Below are 24,879 nucleotides of genomic sequence, written 5' to 3' on the forward strand. Positions count from 1 at the left end.
GGAGTCCCCGAGCCACTGAATCAAGAGTTTTAGACAAATAAGCTACTGGACCAAAAGTGCCCCCATGCTCTTGGGCCAGGATTCCTGCGGCTGTGCCCCCACCTTCGTGCACGTACAGGTGGAAATCTCGCTTGTAGCAAGGAAGGCCGAGGGCGGGAGGCCTTAACAGAGAGGATTTCAAATGTCTTAACGCTTGGTCCATCTCACTTGTCCATGTAATGTCCTCTTTATCATCCAGCGTAGCGTCTCGCAGGATTTTGTCATACATGGAGCAATTTGGCACCCATAATCGACAGTAATTGACCAGTCCCAGAAAGCTCTGCATTTGCTTCCGTGTTGAAGGGTGCTTGAACAAAGCGATGGCTTTGACTCTGTCCGCAGACAGGCGAACTTGGCCTTGTGACAGTTCATTGCCGATGTAATTGACTTTCCTCTGCACCCACTGAAGTTTCTCTTTAGATGCCTTGGAACCAGCCTCTGCTAAAACGTTGCAGACAATTGTAGTGGCAGCAGCACACATGTCCGCAGAGGCACCAGTGACGAGAATGCCATCAGCGTATTGGAGCAGGCAGGTGTCAGGAGGGAGTCTGACATCCTTCAGCCTTGCGTGCACTACAGCGGAGAAAACAGCCGGAGAATCTCTGAACCCTTGAGGGAGTCTTGTCCATATGTACTGGCAATTCTGAAAACAGAAACCAAAAAGTGGCTGAGTTTGTTGGTCAACAGGAATGCTGAAGAAGGCGGAGCATAAATCAATGACAGAATAAAATGCATGTTCTAAAGGAATATAATTAATAATAGTTTGTACATCTGGCACAATAGGAGCATGTGGTTTTATCAAATCATTAATTTTTCTCAAGTCTTGCATTAAGCGCCAAGAATCATTTGCTTTCTTGATTGGATTAATTGGTGTGTTGTAAGGTGAATGAGTGCGAACCAGAATGCCTTGAGCCAGAAACTGATCAATGAGGGGTCGAATTCCCTCCTCTTTTTCCTTTGAAAGCGAATGTTGTTTTTTAAAAAAAAAACAGGCCTATTCATTGTCAAATTGGCCACATAAGGTTGGATATCAAGAAGTCCCACGTCATCCTTATGGGCCGCCCACAATTTCGGGTTTACATCAGCTACTTCCTGTCCGAGCTCAGTTGCAGATACATCCTCGAAGAGAGCACTTCCTGTGTCGGTCGTAAGAGAAAAGGCTGCTGGAAACATGAGTTGCAAAGAGTCAGAGTCAAATCCTAATTTAACACCCAACTTATGCATTAAATCTCTACCTAACAAGCAGAATAAAGAATCAGGTATAATTGCAAAAAATCATGCATTTTGAACAATGATGGTATATCATTAGAAGTAACAAATAAAGGTGGTGTCAAATTACAAACCACTGGAATATTATCTATTCCTATAGAATTTAATGTCCGTCATTCCTTTCCCCATTCAGTCGGATACACAGGTCTCTGTCTTTCAGAGGGAGAAAGAAAGGGAGGCCATCAGAGCGCCTAAACATCGGTTTCTCATTAGTTTGCTGAAATCTCTCAGCTTTTTTTCTGCAAAATCGCTGTGTGTGTCCGCTGTGTGTGACATAAAAAAACACTTTATGTCATTCCTAACATTGGGTGGCGGGCGATTTTGGACAGTGGAATTTACTTGGAACATTGCGGGAACTTTTCCTCTGGAGTTTTCAAATGCCCCAGCAGACGACAGTTCACGCAAGCGTCTACCCAATTCATCAACAGAAATGTTACTAATGTTGGTTATAGTTATTCGAATCATTTGTGCAGTCTCGTTGTGCATGTTATTCAAAAATGTGTTCATTTTTTCATCAACAGGGTAGGATTTATTTTTTATAGGTTCCGAGACAGGAGAAGTTTGAATGCTCTCATATCTGGGAGGGAGGGGCGCTCTGACTTCAGCAGGATGTGAAATAACTTTCTCCTTCTCAGGCTGTTCAGCTTGAGGGGGAGAAAGATTTTTGTTGTTATCCACTTTTGGACCACGATTCCAATAAGATTGCATGTCTTTCCAGATCTTATAGGTACGTTTCATATACGAATAATCCCAATCGGGATCGCCCCAATTTCCAAAAATCATGTATTTTGCTTCACGCATATATGTGTCTTTAAATGAGCCGTCACGAGGAAACGCATCTAATTGTGTTTTGCCAGTTGACCAGCCAGCTAAATTTGACACATATGGCTCTGTAAAAAATGCTTGATTATTTCTAATCATAAAATCTTTCGGAGATTCATTTTCTAACGGTGGACTAATTTTATTCCCCATTGTACACACACAAAAATTTCTCCTTCATGCAACTTAAATAAATTGCAATATAGCCAAATGGAACTGTAGGGTATGGACCAATCAGACACTAATTATTCATTATATACAAAGGTTTATGAAACTCCAAAACTAACAGCCCAAATGAACGAACACAAGGGGCAGAAACAGTGTCATGTTACAGGGCATGATGAGGAGATTTTACGACCTCCGAGGAATGTGGCCACATGCACAAGAGAGAGACTATGAAACAGAAACCCTCTTTAAAACAGACTTTGCTGCATTAATCATAGACTAACTGATCTATAAATGAACATGCATAAAACTGTGAAAGAAACAGTGTAAATGGTTGACTGTCTCGTGTACTATTAGGTATATATTATGGTATGTATCCTGGTATACAACCAACTAACGATCAATGTAACCTCACCTGTATCATGCCTCCTACCTAATTAATCCTCATTTAATGACTCACACTTTGATGTTCATCACCTTCTTCTAGAATGCAGTGTGGATGTGTTATAGCTATCTGAGCATTAATGAAGGTATAACCACGCTAGGGACAAAGACCCGTAAATCAACTAAGAGCCACTTTCCCTCTCAGACATGTCACCTTTCTGATTGGTCGAGTTCAACCCTTAGGGGAGGATCTTTTCCAGGCTTTATTAGAGACAGCCCACATGTGACCTCCCTCTCTTAGTTCTTTCATCCAGCCGCAACACTGTTCTGGTGATCCTGGGGAACCCCCTCCCCCTCCACAGGGGCCCCAGGGCCCAGCAGGCCTCGATCCAACCAGATATGGGCACAGGCAGGAGAGAGAAGACTCTCACAAAGAACCAAGGACAATCTCAGGAGTTTTGGAACAAAGACTCCAACCAACAACGACTCCAATCACTCACTCTTCCGACTTCCTCACTTCTCCTGGGTGCTCAGCGTGGCCTCAACAGGGCCCCAGGCCCTGACCAAACCAGCCATGCGTTCCTGGAGAAAGAGAACTCTCAACCAACTTCCACTTCACACTGCCGGAACCATCAACGACTTAAATTTTCAACAACTTCAAGAATTGTTCCCACTACAAATGCAAGTATTCAATTCAATGAAATGTGAAAATGAAATTCTGATGGTTCTTCTCATAGACCCTTTCTCCGGTTGCCAATTTAATCCTATCACTTACCTATTTCTGTATATGTGTGTGTTTAGTTTATTCATGTTTATGATTTAGTTAATAAAACTTATGCACTTTATGTATTTGGTTCTGATTTGCTTGCAATACGAAGTCCCTTTATGGTTTCGGTTCTTGCTACATGCTCAAAACGCTGTACATATTAAGAAATAATTATTCTTCTGTGGCCAGGGAAGATACCCTTTTCTTAGAATAAATGAATAATCAAAAGAGTTCGTTGGACGAACTGATTAATTGATTGTAATATTAATTTAGCCATGTCAAGTTAATCCAATTAACTGACCCAAATATTCAAAATTAATCATAACAAGTTATTATTGATTATTAATATTTCATATAGCTAGGTTCCTTACAGAACTCAAAGAAAAGTATACAATTTCAAATTAATTGTGTTAGTAAATTGGCAAATAGAGAGAGAAATAAGAGAGAAGAAAAGAAAAGAGAAAGTTAAAAGAAAAAAAATAGTGATTTATTTATTCATAGCCCTAGACCAAAGGGAAATTAAAATAGACTTTGCAAAAGAAAACAAATTATCTGTGTAGCAAATCTATTTTTTTCTTGCAAAAAACGGAGGAAAGTGATCAATTTTCCTTACATTCTTCCCGCATTTATCGAAAACACGAGGATAACCGGTCCCGTATCGTTTTAAACAAAGACAAATAACATCGAAAGAGGGAGCTCAAATCTCTTTTGCTTGTTCTTCTCACATTTTTTATTAAAAATACGAGGCTACCGTCCTGTATCGTTTTATACAAGGACAAATAACAAAAAAGAGAGAGAGATCAGTTCCCTTTTTTCTGCTCTTCCCGCATTAATTAAAACACGAGGCTGATTTCACCAAATATGGTAAAAATCACGGCACTACAAATACGTTTTCTCAGCAGACAGTAAGAATCAACTTTCTCTTTTGTAAAAAAAAAAAATTCTTACCTGTCTGGAGAAATCCCTGACGACGCCCCCAAGTGTTAGAATCGAAATGAAATGGTCCAAACGAGAAGTGCCCAAATTCTTGTTTTTTTATTATGAATAAACAATTCACAACCCCAGGCCGGAGGGAGACAAAACGCTCGGCTCATAATGTCTAAATTATACATTATATAGGCAAAGTATTACAGGGAGGAGTGTAAGTCTAACCAATAGAACCAAACATTACATCATTGGCATATCATATAGACTTTATATTACAACTTCTTTATATGGGCAGTATGCGCTAGAATCTCCTTGCAAGCCTGGAGCTCAGAGGAAGCTCTTCAATGTGTAACATAGAAACACAAAGAAAGAAAAGGAAGAGAAAGGAGAAGGGAGGGGGCTCCCTTCCTCATTAATGAATACCAGATGTTTAACTTTACATACATAGAAAAGAATGTGCAAACGTGTCAGTTTTAGGCTGAACAAAGAATCCTTCTTATGTTATAGATTTATGCTGAGGGAGAAAATATATTTCTAACAGGGTGTGAAGATTTTCATAGTGAAAACAAGGGTTGTGTACCGAAACCTGGTACCAATATGGAACCGGTACCTAATGGCTCGTTTCCACGGAGCGGTACGTTACGGTACAGTACAGTACAGTACGATTTGGGATGGTAAACCCTGATCTGGCTTGCATTTCCACCGCCAACAGTACCCTTACTTGATAGGCGTTGTAGTGTTACAAATTTATTAAAATGTTTCAATTTAGGTTCAACAGTATTTTATCTGAGAAAGTTACCATTTTGAGGCATAGGACATTAACCGTTTTGTTACTTCTCATCTGATGTCACAGACCTGCCTGTTCCTGTCTGTCCTGCTCTCTCTATTGTAAGTTAAATTGATCAGAGCACTGAGACTATCACCTTTTGTCTTTATCCACTGCCTGGCCATTAAGCTGTATGATAATGTGAAGGTATCGGTGAAGAGTCAGGCTGATTGGATTAGGATATTTACATTACACTGTTATGCTGATTGGATTAGGATGGGTAACACTCTCAGTCTAGGGCAAGTTCCTAAACTTGTATGCCTCATTTACATGCTTTTGTTTCAGAGTGTCTCCACCTTTATGTAATTCCTCCCCCTGAAAGGGTATATGAACTAAAATGTATACTGCCTTAGTTAGACTTGGGTAAGATTTTGGACGAAGCAGACTAAAGCAAATAAAGAATCCTGCTTAAAAGATAAGCCAAGTTTCCTGGTCTTCGCTTCTGAGTTTTTCTACACTTAAGAAGAACAAGGTTTACAACAGTATCCTCTCCCCAAATTTGTCACTAATAAAACTCAATAAAAAATATTTAAAGAAAAGGCTTATATTTACCTTTTAATAGTTTGTTTACATCTACCTTGTAAATATATTTTTTTATTAAAAATGTTACAATTACAACAACAATTCAAGTGCAATCTTTCTTTGTAAAAACTAAAGTATACATTTTATCATACATATTTCAAAGTTAAGGATTCATTACTTTGGATATAGCCTAGGCTACATTGGAACAAACACATAATAACATATTATTTGATTACTTTATTTTTGACAAAACATACTATAGGCCACCTATTCTTAACCATAGGGCCGCGGCCCGAGCGCCACCTGGAGGGCCGCAAAAAACTTTACGTTTTTCACCTGTGGGCCGCGAGGGCCGCGGGACCAAACTAGTTATCAATTGAAGACACCAGAATGACCACTGTTATCCATGAGGCAGTTACGGCCGCTTCACACCGCAAGCGTCAGCGGCACGTGAGCAGCGCATATTTTTTTCTTGCATGTTAATCAATGAGTGCATTCACACTGCGAGCAGGAGCAGCGCGTGAGCGTCAAGCAGGAGCGTCGCGTGAGCAGCAGTGAAGCGGGGGATTCGGCGCCGAGTCTATTTTTGCTGCGATGCTCACGCTCCATTAAAGTGAAAGCACACTTTAGATGGACAAAATAAATTTTATTTCACACAAAAAGTGCCCAAAATGCACAGAATAAGCATGTCTAGTGAGTTTTAACAAGAACTAGAGTAGGCAAAAAAGGCAAGGAATATAGGCAAATTCAGTTTGGGTGAAAGTATGGTGTATTATAAAAAACTAAAAAACCTAAAGTAAAATAGCCAGAAAATATTATATAAAAACTTTCTTTTAGTTTATGAAATACACAGACAGCTACATAGGCTAGCACAACCCAAATCAAACCCGAGTGTGCGGTTTTGTGTGTGTGTGTGTGCTTTATCTGCGGAGTTTGCATTCTTGTAAACCTATTGAAAATATGCTATGACTGAAACGACAAGATTGGAGCTGTTTTCTTGGTTGTTTTGTTGTTTACTGACATTTATATGGTTTACCAACTTCTAAAATCAAATGTATAGTTGTCTTTGTAAATAATTGTTCGCTTATATGTAGCTTTGGAGCCGCTACTGTGACACTGTACAAACGCTTCCAGTGTGAATACTCTCGCGTGTCTGCAGCTGCAGTGACGATGTAGTTACGCTGACGCACTGCTCAAGCCCCGCTCACGCTTGCGGTGTGAAACAGCCGTTACAATGCACCATCCCACCACTATCTGTGAAGCAGGCCCAAGTGTCTCATTAAGAGGGGAACATAAATAGGGAGTTGTAGCTTGTTCAAATTGGACTGTTGTTATTGTTCATTTATAACAGATATGAAGAGCAACTTCAGGTTCTACCATGCAAAAATGTAGACTGCTGAAACAATTATCAAATTATTTTGCAGATTATAAAGCTATACTTTTTAATTTGCACTTTATTTAAATTTTAATTTACAACTTATTTATTTTGAAAAATATTATTATGCATTTATTTATTTAAGCAACACATTTTATTGTTTTTATTTTTATTTATATACATTTTCACAGGCAGTGACATTCACAGACAGTGATTCAAGTGATACAGCAAATTCTCTTTTGTCTTGTCGCGCATGAATGGTTCAAAAGCATTCGCACGAATAAGAGCGGGATCATGTAACACTAGCCAAAGGATGACAAAAATAACAGATGCTGCGTTAATTGCGTTAATAGCCCTATTTGTTTATTTCATATAAAATCGCAGCATTTTGCTTCATATAATCGCATTGGCTTGACATCGCGATTGCGATACGATTAATCGTGCAGCACTAGTTAGGCTAATATGCCTGACTTGAGCCTTTAAATTTGTTCTTGATGCAGATTGATTTGTTCCATGAATTGTTGTGTGTTTTGCATCTTGTTGTAGCCTATGTGCATGTTTACATACACAATAACCTGTTAAACTGCAAGTGGATTTCATTTAGTTATTGAATACAAATCAAACCAATGGTGAGATCAATAAACCAATACAGTGCTAATATTTGAATGGGCCCTGGGCCACTTTGTACTGTAAAATTTGGGCCCCGACATCAAAAAGGTTAAGAACCCCTGCTATAGGCTATTTAACATATCAGCAAAATTGGCAAACAAAAGCTTATTTGAGATGGCAAAGATTTTACAGTAAAAATGTATAATCTATCCAAAACTAGTCAACGAAATGTTGTCTTTCATATGTCTGTAACATAGGTCTTTCGTTTATATTAGAAATATAAATGTTAATTTGCAGTTTAATACGTTGCTTATACAAATACATTTTATTTCAACATATTTCAGTCGATTTTTACTCATCTCAGTATAGCAATATAGTTTGCTAAAAGCGGATCATTCATTCACACACAGAAACGCGATTCAAATTTAAACTGTCTTTTTGCGAGTTGTGGTAAACAGCGCATCTCTGCTGTTCATTCATTCACACACAGAAACGCGATTCACTTGAGAATGAAAAAAACTTACTACAGTATTCCTCAGTATTATCCTACAGTATTATCATACATATTTTAAAGTTAAGGATTCATTAGTTTTTATATAGCTTACATTGGAACAAACACTATAATAACAACTTAGTTGATGAGTTTATTTTTGACAGAACATAGCCTACTATATATTTAAAATATGAGCCGAAACTGGATGACAAAAGCTTATTTGATATTTTAGAATAAAATCTTTATAATCTATCCAAAACTACGAAATGTTATCTATGGGATCAAATTACCGCCAAATGTATTGCGGCCACGGATCAAAATATATTAAGCGTGAATCAAAAAATAACAAGCATGGAAAAAAAAAATTTAAACACATTAAAAAATATTTTTCATGCTTTCTTTAAAATGATGTTTTCCTTGGTTTTATAACTCTGTACTTTGCGCTCTTTCATTTTCTGCTCATAATTTATTTTTTGGTACGCTTGTGCTGTTTTCCTCTTCGCTCATCTTTCCATGTTCTGGGCTTGCTCTTCCAAATGTTGCAGTTCGAGTTTCATGTAAATTCATGTAAATTCATGTTCATGTAAAAATCTTTCCGTGGCAGGACACCGTTAAACTGTATGTGTGCCTGGAACTCGACCTGTTACGTCTACCTGGCGATCCGTTATCGTTAAATTCGTCACTTTAACGACGACGACCTGTTGTGTCGTTAGTTGACAGTTGTGCCTGTCTGACGATCCATCATATTAACCTTTAAAGATGAACTGAACTGAAAAAAATCAACGTTGATAACATGTTGTTTATGACAATTAAAAGTAATTTACATTAAAAATTGTAACTAAAAATATTCAATGCAAATGAACACAATAATTATAATAAATCACTGCATATCAAATCCACCTGGTTTCTGTAATCTCCTCTGTACACTATCATTTTCATTAATCTTTAGTCAAATGGTACATCTATCTAGTCTAGAATTAATTTACCATGCTACCTAGGCTATATGATCGCTTAACAACAACAATTAAGAAAATATTTCAGGATGGCGTATTTAACTGTAACGGATCACCAGGTATGCTGTGCATCTTTTTTCCTTTTACAAAGGCTACAGGTTTATTTTAAATTTTAGTTGTTGTTCTTTGTTTTACATACTCTGAACTGTACCACAAATGCCTTTGTATTCGTCTTGTACTTTTTGCACTGTATGCCTTGTCTGTAATGGAACTAAATAATATAAAGGCTGTGTGTAGCATTGAAAGGTCAAAGTCCTAAATTCTTCAGACGGGTAAAATGGTCGTTTTTAACTTAATTTTAGCAAAGAAATGTAGTGTTTCAAAACTGCATGATGTTTTAGAGCTGCTTTAGGATAATCATGAGCCATTGTTTAACACCAATTACCAGTGTGCGCATTAAAATGTAGGCTACCTCAAAAAAGGAGGAATTTAATTATTTGTATATGTCCAGAGTTCAGATAGCTTTACTGCTTAAAAGTCCTTGTAAAGTTTAAAATAAACTTTTTGTGAAAAATATTTTTTAATGTGTTTAAAGTTTTTATTCATGCTTGTTATTTTTTGAATCACGCTTATTATATTTTGATCCGTGGCCGCAATACATTTGGCGGGAATTTGATCCCATTTTTGATTCACGCTTATTATATTTTGATCCGTGGCCGCAATATATTTGGCGGGAATTTGATCCCATAGTTATCTTTCATATTTCATCTGTAACATAGTAGGCTAAACATAAACAACAGCGCCCATCTGTGCCGTTAATTCATTCACACACAGAAACCTGATTCAAATTTAAAGTCTTTTTGCATTTACAGACATTAGAACAAAGCACAAGAAGAAAAAACTTAGGGTAGCTACTCACAATTCTCGGCTAGATCGGTCGCTCCTCAAAATGAAAATAAACCAGTACATGTTCTGAGGTAAATGTCCCAGGATTACTCCTCACAGTCACAGCCTCACAAGCCGAAAAGGTACATTAATCTGTTGATTAAATTTGTTGTGTTATCGCGTTTATGAGGGACGTTGACACGTTTGCATGTGTCGCTTCAGATCATTTGCGTTTGAATACCGCGCTCTCCGTGGGCGTGTCACATTAGCAGAATAATGAGCTGAGAGAACGATAATGAGATCGGCTGACACCCCTCTCTTTTTTATAGATTACATAAACAGAGAATATTTATTTTAGTTTTGAATTAGATATTTTAAAAGTACAAACTTAAATGATTATAAAGATATATTGCTCATGCTTGTGTGAATAGTATTCGCTGAGTTTTGTTTAAGTTTAGAGACGTGCTCCAGAAAAAAGGTTAACCGAGATGGAGAGACAGAAAGCACACCCTGTTTATTTTCTTTATTTTACAAAAGCACAATGTTTTATTTCGATTGTAAGTGGACACATAAAAAAATAGACATTCAACAGTTTATTTTTTTATATTTCTTAAGTGTGTATGACCAAAAATGACAGAGTATTTTAAGTCTATTTTCCTGCTACTGTATGTGAAAAAATCGAGCAAAACGTGCTGGCGCGTTTGTCGACCCCAGAGGGTTAAAGAAATCTTAAACATCATAGCCACACAAATGGGGTTCAGGCAATGCGTATTGGTTATATTCACTGCATGCATAACGTTAGCCTATTCATAACAAAACGAAATATAAAAGAACCCTGCCTCTTTTCATTTAAATTCTAAAAATATTACAATTATTAATATGGTCCAGGCAATATGTGCATTTGTACTAAACAACAAATGTTGCAGTAAACAACATTACAGTGCTCATCTTCACTGTAATAAAATTAAAAATGACAAAACTCAACTCTGTCTCTTTTTGTTAAACTTCAGTTTTATCAATAATAGCCATTATAAAAGTATAAGTAAAAGGTACAAGAAGCTATACAATAAGAAATAAAGCAAACCATTCAGTCAAAAGTCAGCGCTCTAGTCTAACGTTACAACAGTAAAGTTAAATAGCCTAAATATATAAAGTTTTGAAACTTCACTTAGCCCTCAACCATTGGCCAGGGAACAAATGATAGATTCACGAGACCAAAGATCGCCCGTTAGGTCTACACAAGACGAATTATATCTCATATTTAACCACTACAGAGACGTCAGCAGCAAACGTCAGAACGACTAGCCGAGGAAAGGCTGTTCCAGGCGGGGTACATGAGCGCCGAACGCCCTGTGATCGCCTGGAATGGATCTCACAACCTAGATCAAATTTTCATAAATCTTTATAAATAAACCACAGATTTCAGCTTTAAACAACTACATTCTCACCTGAAAAACTCTTAAAATGACATTTTGAGACACAATGACAGTAATATATTTCAACTGTATATTAAAAAATGGTGCTTCTTATGTTGTCATTCCCCTTTTAGCACGTGCAAGTGACTATTCTCTGTCAACCAATCAACATTATGCAGTGAGTCTAGCTCCACCCTTTAGGTACCGTACCACTGTGCTAAGTACTCCAACGGAAGGGTACTGAAAAAGTGGTATGGCTTTTGGCAGTGGAAACGGAAATAGTTGCGTACCATACTGTACTGTACCGTACCGCACCGCTCGGAAACGAGCCATAAGTAACCGACATGTACTCGGACTTATGCCTCAGCTGTCGGTTGAAATACTTCCCTCTGGTTCTCCGAAACGGACGTAAGAAGCATCATCACCGCACGTGATCGCTAGTTAACCCTTTAACACGTACGATCGTTCACGCCGGTGTGATTAGACACATAAATAGACTACCTACTAGCAAACAATACATTTATTGTTTGTAAAATACACAACGATGTCCATGGAAGCAGCAATAACAATCCTTTCAATTATAAATTGAAGAAGTGTTTATATGCATATTGTGTAGGTAACTATAAAATTTACTCTATTCTTCTCACACTTCACTGGCCACTTTCATGTATTTTGGGAGAAGTGGATGAATTGACGCGCTATAGGCCTAAATCTGACAGATGCAATTCTCTGAACTGCGGTGCGTACTAACATGTCGAACATTATGCGTTAGATCAACTAACATGAGTCATGACCATTATAAAGGTTTCTTAAAAGACAAAACACATTCACTCACACGTATTTAAGAATAAAAAATATCAGCCAAGGACTGACTCGCCCGTCACGCAACCAATCACAATCACGTTTTGTTCCGCACCATGTTTAGTGTGAAAATGTAAAGTTGATGTCCCTACAATAACAGACCTACATACATCTAATAAATTAGTCAGGAGTCAGGAGAGGTGTCATATTTGGCCAGAGAAGACAAGAAATGTGTTAATATTTCTGCAAAAGAGAAGCTAGTTTGTGGCACACCAAGAATACACACTACTTTGCTGTTATTAGAAATGTAACTGCTATTTAGTGTTAAATTATTGTAGTTGGGTTAGGTGGCTTGGGTTTTATTGTGAATTTATTATGAAAATTTGTTGTGTTTTGTATTTAGTACACTTTAAATATTTCAGTATACTTTAAAAAAATCTATATATTGTTAATTTTTAAGATTATTTTATTTATTTATTTTTCAATAAAAAAGCCGTTCTTTAATGTCATTCACCATCGTTTTGAGGCTCTTTTTTTAAAGTATCGGTTCAGGCACCGTTTAGTAAAAGACGCTGCTTGAGAATGTTGACAGAAAGACAGTTTATTTGGGTTTGAAACAGAGCCATGATGTCTTGGTTGATTAATTGATTGATTGGTTGGTTGGTTGATCGATTTGATTGGTAACTTGGTTGGGTTTTTTTCTTGATTGATTTATGATTGATTTGATTGGTTGGTTGTTTGTTTTATTGGTTGATTTTTCTTGGATGATTGGTGGTTTGTTTGTTTTTTCTACTTGGTTGGTTATTTTTTTCTTGGGTTGATTAGTTAATTGATTTGATTGGTTGGGTAGTTGGTTGTTTTTTTATTGGTTGGTTAATTGATTCGATTGGTTGGTTGTTTTGTTATTTTCTTGGTTTATTGGTTGGTTGGTAGATTTTGATTAGTTGGTTGGGTTTTTTTCTTGGTTGATTGTTTGTTTGGTTGATTGATTCGTTAGTTTTTTTCTTGGGTTTGTTGGTTGGTTGATTGATTTGATTGGTTGGTTGTTGTTTTTTCTTGGTTTATTGATTCGATTGGTTGTTGGTTTTTTCTTGGGTTGGTTGATTAATTTGATTGGTTGGTTGGGTTTTTTTCTTGGTTTATTGGTTGATTGATTGGTTGTTTTGTTCTTGAAAGGAGTGGTTGTTTGGTTTTTGTTGTTTTTCTTGGGTTGGTTGGTTGATTTGGTTGGTTGTTTTTTTTTCTCGGTTTATTGATCGGTTGATTGATTCGATTGGTTTTTTGGTTGATTGGTTGTATTGTTCTTGGATGATTGGTTAGTTTTCTACTTGGTTTGGTTGATTGATGGATTGTTTTTATTGGTTGGTTTAGTTGATTGGTTGATTAGTTGGGTGGTTATTTTCTTGGTTTGGTTTATTAGTTGGTTGGTTGTTTTCTTGGTTGGTGGGTGGTTGGTTGATTGGTTGTTGTCTTTATTGGTTTGTTGGTTGATTGGTCGTTTTTTTACTTGGTTGGTGGTTTTCTTGGTTGTTTGGTTTATTAGTTGGTTTCTTGGTTGTTTGGTTGTTTGTTTGGTTATTTTCTTGGTTTTTGGTTGGTTGTTTCCTTGGTAGTTTGATTGATTGGTTGGTTTTGTTGGTCGTTAGGTTGGTTGTTTGGTTGATATTTTAAATTGGTTGTTTGGTCTGATTGATTGGTGTAGTTGATTGGTTGGCTGTTGTTTTTTTAGTTTATTGGTTGGTTGGTAGTTTGGCTGCTTGGTTCCAGACAGTCATCACTGTACTACAGGACATTGTGACAAACGTTACAATAAACACATAATACGCTATATATACAGATGGTTTACATGAAAATATATGAATATCTTAATTAGAGCGATGTCATGTCCTTTCAGGTGGACCATGTGGTGAACGGACACGCCGCTTCCAGGCAGCTGAAAGAGCAGGCGGAGAAGAGGTGAGCATCAGTCGCTCTGATGCGTTTCTGTTCTCGCTCAGTCTGATCGCTGAGCTTTTCTCTGCAGTGGGAAACACGTTTACTCCTGCCTGAACCTCCATCTGGAGCACATGTCTGGAGACGCAGCACAGCTGGAGCAGCTGACGGCCGGCCTGCACATCTGGCCTGATTTCCACGGCAACCGCTCTCCTCTGGCCGACCAGACATCACGGGGATCGGTGAGGAACGCTGTGCTTGTTACAGTGCTGATGAAAAAATATAATAGTTTTCATTGTACTGCCTTTAATTTAATTTAATTTTTTATTATTTATTAATAAAACTGATAACTGGACGTACATTTTCTGCAGAATATGTGAGTGGTGCTTACTGCGGCAAAATTTGGCACCAGGCAGTTGTTCGGATGTTGTGGGTGGTTGCTAGGGTTGTTAGTGTAGTTGGTAGGCAGTTGCTATGTTGCTGCTAGAATGAGAATATTGAGAATGAACTCCAAATTAACATTTATAGTAATGACAATCTTTTTTTTTAATTATATTTTTGGGCTTTTTTCCTTTATTTCAGAGGACAGAAATGTGGATTTAACAGGGACATTTGCTTAATGTCATGAAAATAATGTTAATAGCCCTAGAAAGTACTTTTTTCTTTACGTTCTAGAAAGAAAGATTTTCTTTACGTTTAATATAATTTCTTATTTTTAACCATTAAGAAAAAAGACACATCAGATAGTTTTAGCTTTTATAACTAATGTTTGCAGTGGTGGAGAGTTGATTGATGATGTCACTGCTGGTGTGTGCAGGTTGTGGGACTCACTTTATCACAGACACTGGATGATTTAGCTCTGCTGTATCTAGCAACTCTTCAGGCCATCGCTGTAAGACACACACCACACACACACACACTCTCTCTCACATACACACACACAAAAACACTCTCACTCACACACTAAAGTGTTCTAAGTGTTCAGTATTACAGTGTTAATGTGATTGTGTGTCTCTGTTGTATGAAGCTTGGCACCAGACACATCCTAGATGCCATGAAAGAGGCAGGATATGACATCACAACCCTCTTCCTGTGCGGGGGGCTGAGCAAGAACGCGCTGTTCGTACAGACACACGCCAACACCACGGGTCAGTGCTCACTCACACACACGCTCATATATCTGACATGACATGACCAACACCACGGGTCAATGCTCACTCACACACACACTCACTCATTTATCTGACATGGTAGAGACCTGCGCGGGACGGATTTTATCCCGTTCCTGCAAAAATATATGTTGTTTTCTCCCGCTGCTGCCCCCAACAATCAAGTTTCGTCCCGCTCCCGCCCGCAAAATCCCGCGGGTAAACGTATAAGTACTTTTTTTTTTAAATACATTGCATATTCTGCCTGCTACTCTGTGATTTTTTTCACTTGCTCCCCTGTTGAATATAAAAAAGAAAAAAAAAGAAACGGAAAATAAACAAATGTTTTGTTTTATTTGCGTTTAATTCAATGGATGAACTTGAACAAGGAACTTAGAACAAATAAATACAGTAAAAAAAGTAAGAAATGTACATAAATAAAAATATACCATAATGATTATAGTATAGCCTAATAAATTATATAATAATAATAAACCTGGATTTCTTTCATGTTCAAAAGTAGCCTATATATAGGGCCTAATACTGCTTAAGAATGCCGCCTTTGCTTTTAGCAATTCCTTCAAACATTAAACAAAAACTATCCTTATTCCTCAATAACAAAATATACCAATTTTAAATATTTAGCTAAATAAATAAAAAAACTGAATTAACTAAAACAATTTAAAAAAAACTGTATGACTACTTAATGTGCCCATGCAGGAATAGCATGTCGTTCACTGATGAGGGCTTCAGATTAATCCGTCTCTGCTCCAGTATGCGACCGCAAATACTGAAAGCCCTCTCCGATGGTGCGCTGGAAGCTGGAATGCAAAGTACATGGCGTGTGTCATGCGGTGCAGACATTTTGCCTCTGTGTGGTAGGCTTGGCTGTTCTGCGCCTATGAACCACGCGAGAGTTAGCTTCCGACCATGTGCCTGTAAATCGTTTTTATTTTAGTTATCCTTGTTGCTTGTGCATTAGATAAATAACGGTTTATGTGTTTCTAGTTATTTTATTTTGTTCTATATTTCCCACAAAAAAATGTATTTTCCCGCAACCCGCACACAATAATATCTTGCCGCCCGCACCCGCATTCACCCATCAAATATTGTCCCGCGCCGCACTCGGTTGCGCTGGGTCCCGGGGTAGTCTCGCAGAAGTGCAGGTCTCTACACTCACACACACACACACACACACACACACACTCAGCCGCTGTGATCGGAGCCTGTGCTTCATCTGACTGTGGCTCCATACAGGTACAAAACACACACACACACACACTCAGCCGCTGTGATCGGAGCCTGTGCTTCATCTGACTGTGGCTCCATACAGGTTCAACACACACACACACACACACACACACACACACACACACACACACACACACACACACACACACACACACACACACACACACACACACACCCGCTGTGATCGGAGCCTGTGCTTCATCTGACTGTGGCTCAATACAGGTAAAAACACACACACACACACACACACACACACACACACACACACACACACACACACACACACACACACACACACACACACACACACACACACACACACACACACACACACACACACACTCAGCCGCTGTGATCGGAGCCTGTCCTTCATCTGACTGTGACTCCATACAGGTTCAACACACACACACACACACACTATGGGTGGAACGGTACACAGAAGTCACGGTTCGATACCAGTTTGGTACAATGGAGCGAAAAGCAAAACAAAAATGCAGAAGGCAATTTTTTTTTAATTGTGCATGTCTCAGGCTGTACCACCTAGTGTATTACTACATTTCTCTCTTTCTCTGTGTGAAAGTAAAGGCATATAACCAGTTTATTTGTAGTGCATTGACAATATTTATATATAATTCGTTTATTAATTAAATTAATAAAAAGAAAAAAAAAGACATTGATAACATTGACATTGATGGTAATTGTACCTGAATTAATTTAAAATTAATTTGATATTTCAGTTCAATATATTTGTTTTCCTTAATTTTAATTAACACTAACTTTATTCTCATCTGAATTATATAAAAAAAAATATTTCTGTATAAAATAATACTATCATTAATAAAACATTTGATTTTCTTTTTTAATCAATGTAGAATGTGTAACTAAAAACTAAACAGATTAGTGCTCTGAGGACAAGAAATGAAAACCAATGCAATATGATGAATGTCCAAAAGATGGAATTTCCTTATACGGGTCCTAAAGGCACTTCTCCCGGAAGGGCGCGCGCGCACCTGTAGCCTAGAGCGAGAGAGTGAAGGCAGTATGCCCATCAAAGCGCTGTGCTCGGCTTTTGCAGATCGTCTAATGCTTAAGGATGGAGCAGTCTTGATAAAGGTTCACGGTCGTGCGTTGGAACCGCAGGCGATGAGTAAAACTGCTTCCAATGTCGTGTGTTGTTAACTATCGGCGTGTAAGCACAGCAAGTAAACAACATGATCACGTATAGTTAATGTATCTATGGAGCATGGGATGTATGGTGTGTGTGTGTGTGTGTGTGTGTGTGTGTGTGTGTGTGTGTGTGTGTGTGTGTGTGTGTGTGTGTGTGTGTGTGTGTGTGTGTGTGTGTGTGTTTAAATACATTTGTTTAGCTGGCCACTGTAGGTGTCTTGTTGTTTATTGTAAAACCAAATCATGTCCTCATAAACCACGAGTAAACACACACAAATGTTGTAAAACTCGCGCATGACACGGTGTTCTAAAAACACCAAGTTCAAATAATTTCTACTTTTAAAAAACTCTCGAGACCTTGCGTTTTTCCCCCATTTCACTGCCCATCTCACGGGATCTGATTCGGGATCAAAAATGTATGGCTGAATCTGATTGTTAGCCATGGTTTGTTTTGGGATGTCACAGCTTCCAGACGCTCTCAACGCAAATGCTTTGCGCACTCGTGATTATTTAGCTCCGCCCACACCCGCTCAGTTTTTTCCGGAAAGACTCGGTACAGCCTATCTTTCTTTTATAAATATAATAAAACTAAAGACTTTTTGGAGATATGAAGGATGCAATATTACTCTATAGGAACTCAAGATTAACATGAGATTGACTGAAACTGAGTGTTTCACCCCCCCTTTAAAGAGGCCGGCGGGTCCTCTAAAGGCCTCATTATGCTTCTGCGTCAACTCCATGGCGTAGCTACGACGTCACTCCTACGGTTTCATGGCCGTTTTATGGTTCTGCTTCAGGTTGCGTTGCATCGTGGTGCATCTGACCAATCAGAGCGGAGGGGTCGGAGAGGGGTTCGTGGCAACGCAGAGGGGTCTGCGGGGGTACACCGCCGATTTGACGCAGAAGCATAAAACAGGCCTAACTCTTGTGGGTCGCCACCACTCGCCATACTCGTCCTTAGTGCTGCTGTCTGTGACTCACTCACTGGACAGTCGTCGACCTGACAAAAAACTGCCTAAGGCGCGGGGCTACAGATTATGTGTCCCTAAAGAACCCGCGTATGTAACAGTAGTCCCGCATTACATTAATTAATTTGCATTTATTTTTATACAGTGTATTCTCCGTGTAAATTCATGCACCGAACTTCTTGTCTCTCTTCTCAGGAAGCAATGATGAAGATGAGCAGAATCGGGCATGTCGTGAGACCAAACCCTGCTCTAGAAAGGTGCCATCCAATGATGTTTCTCGTAATAAAGCATTAATCCACATAGCAGAGATTTAATACAGTCATAGATCAGGATTCATGTCTCCTGCATGAGTAATGAATGATTATTGGTCTCTGTGTGTAAAGCTTTTACAGAAGGAAGTACGCTGTGTTTCTACGTCTTTATGATCATCAGAAGGAGTGTGTGGCGCTGATGGAGGATGATGGAGTTTGACACACAGACGGCCAGATTAAACACTAGAAGAGTCTGCTTCAAATGACCAAAAACACTAGATTTGTATTCATCTTAACATTATAAGTGTTCAGCCTTTTACACAAATGAGCAGGAGTGAGGAAAATATCACCAGATGAAACCACTTTATAAACAAGTGTTCGACCATAACTAGAATCAGTGTTGTAATATGCATTTCAGAGCAATAAAAGGCTTTTAAAAATATATACTTTTGCAATATTTATTATTTTGTGTGTGTGTGTGTGTGTGTGTGTGTGTGTGTGTGTGTGTGTGTGTGTGTGTGTGTTTGTGTGTGTGTGTGTGTGTTGTGTGTGTGTGTGTGTGTGTGTGTGTGTGTGTGTGTGTGTGTGTGTGTGTGTGTGTGTGAGTGTGTGAGTGAGTGTGTGAGTGAGTGAGGTTGTGTGTTGTCTTTTTAACTTTAGGGTGGGGTTCCTCGCAGGAGAATGATCATATATGGGGATCTGAGGCATCTAAACGATTGAACAGCCCTGCTCTAGTAGAAAGGAGCCACTTGCGCTTCAGCCTAGTTAGTGCTCACAGAAAAGGACACAAAAATCTGAGGAAAAGGACCCAAGGTCTAGCTAGGACCAAGGAGCAGGACCGGAGCACAGAACGTTTTAATATTTTTATTAGTATAGAATGACTAACGTTTCGACCAGGGTGCGAACTACGGGGGAGCTAGGGGGAGCTCGTCTCCCCTTAATAAGACATGGGCTCCCCTGAAAACGTGATTCATGAAATTTTGGGGGGGTCTCAAAAAATATTGACAATGTTTCATTTTTACGTGCAATTTCAGTTTTGTGTAATGTGATCATCGTGGAGAATTATGTCTTAAATAGCAAAATATCATTCATTCATGCATGTATGATGGCGATTTAAACCTAATTCACTTCAATAAAGAAAACTGTACATGCTATTCATGAGCATCAAGGTGTGGTGGCGCTGCGGTGCAAATTCCAATCATGGTTAGTAGGCTACATGTTAACTCAAAGATTCGTAGAAAAAATATAAACTGTGGAGGCCATTGATCTGCGCGCGAAGTCCTTGAAATCCATTTCTTGTTAAGGTAAGGCATGTTATTCCCAATTATGTTGTGGCTGGGTTGTTATAGGTCTGCGTGACTCTCGATTTCTTAGGCCAAATAGAACGGAGGAATTATGGTATTCTGTAGCCTGACGAGTAATTTAACCCTTGTTCAAGTCAAAGACAGACTATGTAGCTATAGACTATTTGGGGATGGCAGTTTGCTGTTTGACTTATCAATTTGTGTCGATAAAGTATAATAGGGTGAATCATGTATATAGTGCTTGCATAGTGCATATATTTGTAGCTGTTATGTATCTTTGTAAGTCCTTGAAATTAATAGGTTTCAAAGCGCAGCGTTCCGCGTCCTGTCTAAAAGGTGCTTCAGTCCTCGGCGCGCGCAAGTCAAGTCAAGTCAAGTCAAGTCAATTTACTTATAGAGCACAACATAAACACAACATTAGTTGATCCAAAGTGCTTTACAGACGGTCAAAAATAAAAATTAAAAATTAATAAAGAAAACTATTAATAATAATAAACGAATAAAAGAACATTTCTACGTACATTTACACAGTGTACCATACACAGCGTCACTCAAATGCAAGAGTATAAAAATGAGTCTTTAGGCTAGATTTAAAAGCATTGAGCGATGGAGAGGCCCTGATATTAAAGGGTAAGCTGTTCCAAAGTTTAGGTGCAGCAACCGCGAAAGCTCTATCGCCTTTTGATTTGCAACGTGAACGAGGAACTGATAAAAGAAGCTGGTTACAGGATCTTAATGACCTAGAGGTTGTATGTGGCTGGATAAGTTCATAGAGATAATCCGGGGTTGATTTTTGGAGAGCCTTATATACAAAAAGAAGGACCTTAAAATCAACTCTAAACTTGACAGGGAGCCAGTGCAATGAAACAAGAACAGGAGTAATATGCTCCCGTTTTTTTGTTCCTGTCAGCAGTCTGGCTGCCGCATTTTGGACCATCTGAAGCCGAGATAGAGTGCTTTGTGGAAGACCGACATATAGAGAATTACAATAGTCCAGTCTAGAAGAGATTAGTGCATGGATGACAATTTCAAGATCTTTTTGAGAAAGAAAATGTTTTACCTTCGCAACAGATCTGAGGTGGAAGAAGCTACTCTTTACAACCGTGTTCACCTGTTTGTCGAATTGTAGTGAAGGGTCAAAATAGACCCCTAGATTTTTTACATAGGGTTGTAAGCTATCACTGAGGGAGCCTAACCTACTTGTCAGAGTAGGATTGAGTGCAGTGGGGCCTAGCAGAAGCACCTCAGTTTTGTCAGTGTTTAGTTGCAGGAAATTGTTCGCCATCCAAATTTTCACTTCATCAAGACATGATAAAAGGAGTTGTATAGAGAAATCATTTTCAAGTTTGATTGGAAGGTAAAGTTGTAGGTCATCGGCGTAGCAGTGATAGTTTATGCCATGTTTCTGGAGAATGGAGCCCAGGGGAAGCATGTAGAGTGAAAACAACAAAGGGCCAAGAATAGAACCCTGGGGAACACCATAAGTGACGGGTGCAGTAGGTGAGGTAAACGACCCGATATTTACTGAAAACGTCCTACCCTTTAAATAAGAGTTGAACCATTGTAATGCCGTGCCTTGAACCCCTACTGTATATTGAAGTCGTTTCAAGAGGATGTCATGGTCAATCGTGTCAAAAGCTGCACTCAGATCTAGCAGTAACAGAATGACAGATGACCCTGAATCAGTAGACAACAATAGATCATTTGTAACTTTAAGCAAGGCTGACTCTGTACTGTGAAGTGCTCTAAAACCAGATTGTAACTTATCCAAAATGTTAAAGGCATCTAAGTAAGAAGTAAACTGTGAGAGCACTGCTTTCTCTAAAACCTTTGAAATGAATGGGAGTTTAGAAATTGGCCGGTAGTTACTAAGAACAGATGGATCAAGGTTAGATCTTTTTAGCAAGGGCTGTACAGAAGCATGCTTAAAAGACTCAGGGAAAACCCCAGTGGACAGAGAACTGTTTATAATAGTTAAAAGCGCAGGGCTAATAGTGTCTAATACCTCTCTAAGCAAACGGCCAGGCAGTACATCAGATTGACAGTATGTCACTTTCATTTTGGAAATTAATGCACTTAATTGAGACTGAGACACTGGTTTAAAACTAGTAAAATTACTAGAAGGAGAGATAAGGGGAGAAACAGCCGTGTCAGAAGGAGAGAGGCGAGATCTGATATCTAGTATCTTCTGTACAAAGAAACCTAAGAATTCTATACAGGTCTCGAGATTGCCAGCAGGAGCTGAGCAGGTGGCTGGATTAAGAACTGAGTTTATAGTTTTAAAAAGAACTTGTGGCCTGTTTGCATTCATAGCAATTAAATTTGAAAGATATTGAGACTTTTCATCACTGACCGACTTTTGATAGGTGGCAAGACAATCTTTTAAAATTTGATAAGAGACCTGTAGCCCGTCCTTTTTCCACCTGCGCTCAGCCCTTCTGCATTCCCGTCTGAGCACACGGGTAGAGTCATTTAACCAAGGTTGAGAGTTTGATTTAGGTTTTTGCCTTCTAGGCTTCAAAGGGGCAACAATATCCAATGCAGTAGAGCAGGCAGAGTTGAAGACGAGAACCAACTCATCAGTGTTCATATCAGGTGACAAAGAGACCTCACAATTAGAAAAGGTGGTTGAGAATTCTAGTGCAGTAGTGGCATGAAAAACACGGGAGCAGCACACAGGCTGAAAGAGGACGGGCTGTACATATGGAACTGCAGGTTCAAATAAAACAGAATAGTGATCAGAAATACCAGCATCAAATACTTCACATGAATGCATAGAGAGACCACGAGTCAAAATAAGATCTAGTGTGTGGCCCAGGTTGTGAGTAGGAGAAGAGACACACTGTGCGAAACTGAGTGAGTCAATGAGGTTCATAAAATTTTTAACCATAGGTTTAGAGGGGCAGCAAACATGGATATTGAAATCCCCCAGAACCAACAGTCTATCACAGCGTGACACTTGATTTGACAGGAAGTCTGAGAGCTCATGGATAAACGTTGTGTTGACTTTCGGTGGTCTATAAATCAGGATGCAAATTAGAGGACCATTTAGGTCGATGTGCAATAGTTGTGCTTCAAAACTGGAAAAAGTATCTACGGGCAGTAGTTGACATTTAAATGACATCTTGAAGATTGTAGCTAGACCACCACCAGATCCATTTGGCCTGGGAGTGCTGTAAAAGGAACAGTCAGGAGGAGATAATTCGCCCAGAGACGAAACATCGTCAGATTTCAACCAGGTTTCAGTCACAAACAGAAAATCCAAGGCATAAGATGAGAAGAAGTTGTTCATAATGAATGTTTTATTTGATAGTGATCTAGCGTTTACTAGAGCCATTTTCACTGAAGGCTGAGCTGATGCAGAGGAAGTTTTAGCTGGTGATAGGGCCCCAAGTGGGGCATATTCCAGAGAACGGTGATTTGCAGAGTTAATATTTCCGCCTTCTCTGCGAGATTTTGTAGACAGCCGACGAGAGGAAGACCAGACGACGGGAATAATACATCCGTCAACTGAGTCAACTGAGTGAGCTGAAGTAGAGAGCCCAGTACAATGTTTGTGGGAGCCCCGATGTATGTAACGAGGCCGGCGGGCGATACCAAGAGCAGCGCAGTGATTGTAAAGATTAGTGGGCAGCGATGACCGAACTTTAGGGTTCAGATGGTGCAGATCCAACGACGAATAAAAAGTCATGTCATAAAAACCCCACTGGCAAAAAGGCAGCAAAGTTTCTTGAGACAGCGCGCAAAAATAAAAAGAAGCAGATAAAAAAGTTACGTGCAATAAAAAGAGGATGATCATCCTAGAGTCGCGCATACCCAGCCAGATTTTTAAACCACGTTAGCCAGCACACCGGGCAGCTGAACTACTACACAGTGCAAGTATGTGGAAGATACAGCCCTTTCTAAGACCATATCAACCTGACTAGCATATGGCAACCAATAGTCCGAGAGAAAGTAGAAGCTTACTCACGGAAAACAGTTGAAGTAGCCTGTTTGCTTCGGTGGCGAAAGCTCGCGTTTGGCAGGTAGCAGCTTGACTGAAGGGATGCAGAGACAATTTTTTAAACAGCACCGTAATTCAGCGTTTAAAATCAGCGTTGAAAAAAAAACACGCTTGAGTAGTCCATAATTAGTCCACAGTTTGTCACGAAAACAAAAGGATAGCGAGATAGCGAGAGAGCAGCGGCTGTCAGAACACGCCAGCGTTCGCTCAGACCGGAAGTGCACGAACCCCAACCCCCCCTGTATGTATATATAGATAGATAGATAGCCTATATATATACACACACACAAACATACACAAAAAAAGTGTACATGCAGACCCGCTAACAACATGTCTATAATTAACTAAAAATGTGAATTATAAAAAACATGAATTTTAGAAAGCATGAAAGATGTGGGCACTGCACCCATTGCTCTAACTCAAATGACACAAAACAATTTTTCCATCCCCAGTCAGGTAAAAAATACAATATTGTAACACCACCCATGTGATTTACATGTTGAAATGTCCATGTGGGTTGGAGTACGTAGGTCAGACTAAACGCCCCCTCAAACTACGCATTTGAGAACACAAAGCAGCAATTCATAACAGAAATATGGACTATGAA

General features: G+C 39.0%; 1 protein-coding gene across 1 annotated transcript in view; it reads left to right on the top strand.

The window, feature by feature from the left end:
• Nucleotides 1–16,233, top strand: part of LOC143715743 (FGGY carbohydrate kinase domain-containing protein-like) — a 29,935-nt gene extending 13,702 nt beyond the window's left edge. The window contains exons 6-10 of the mRNA XM_077207479.1: nt 14,143–14,204; nt 14,272–14,422; nt 14,998–15,072; nt 15,208–15,328; nt 16,211–16,233. Coding sequence (XP_077063594.1) covers nt 14,143–14,204; nt 14,272–14,422; nt 14,998–15,072; nt 15,208–15,328; nt 16,211–16,233 — 432 coding nt within the window. The remainder of the gene's footprint in view (nt 1–14,142; nt 14,205–14,271; nt 14,423–14,997; nt 15,073–15,207; nt 15,329–16,210) is intronic.
• Nucleotides 16,234–24,879: the final 8,646 nt, after the last annotated feature.

The sequence above is a fragment of the Siphateles boraxobius genome, unplaced genomic scaffold, assembly GCF_051911475.1.
Source record: "Siphateles boraxobius isolate OS27281-9 unplaced genomic scaffold, OSU_SipBor_1 6, whole genome shotgun sequence".
Classification (NCBI taxonomy): Eukaryota; Metazoa; Chordata; class Actinopteri; order Cypriniformes; family Leuciscidae; genus Siphateles; species Siphateles boraxobius.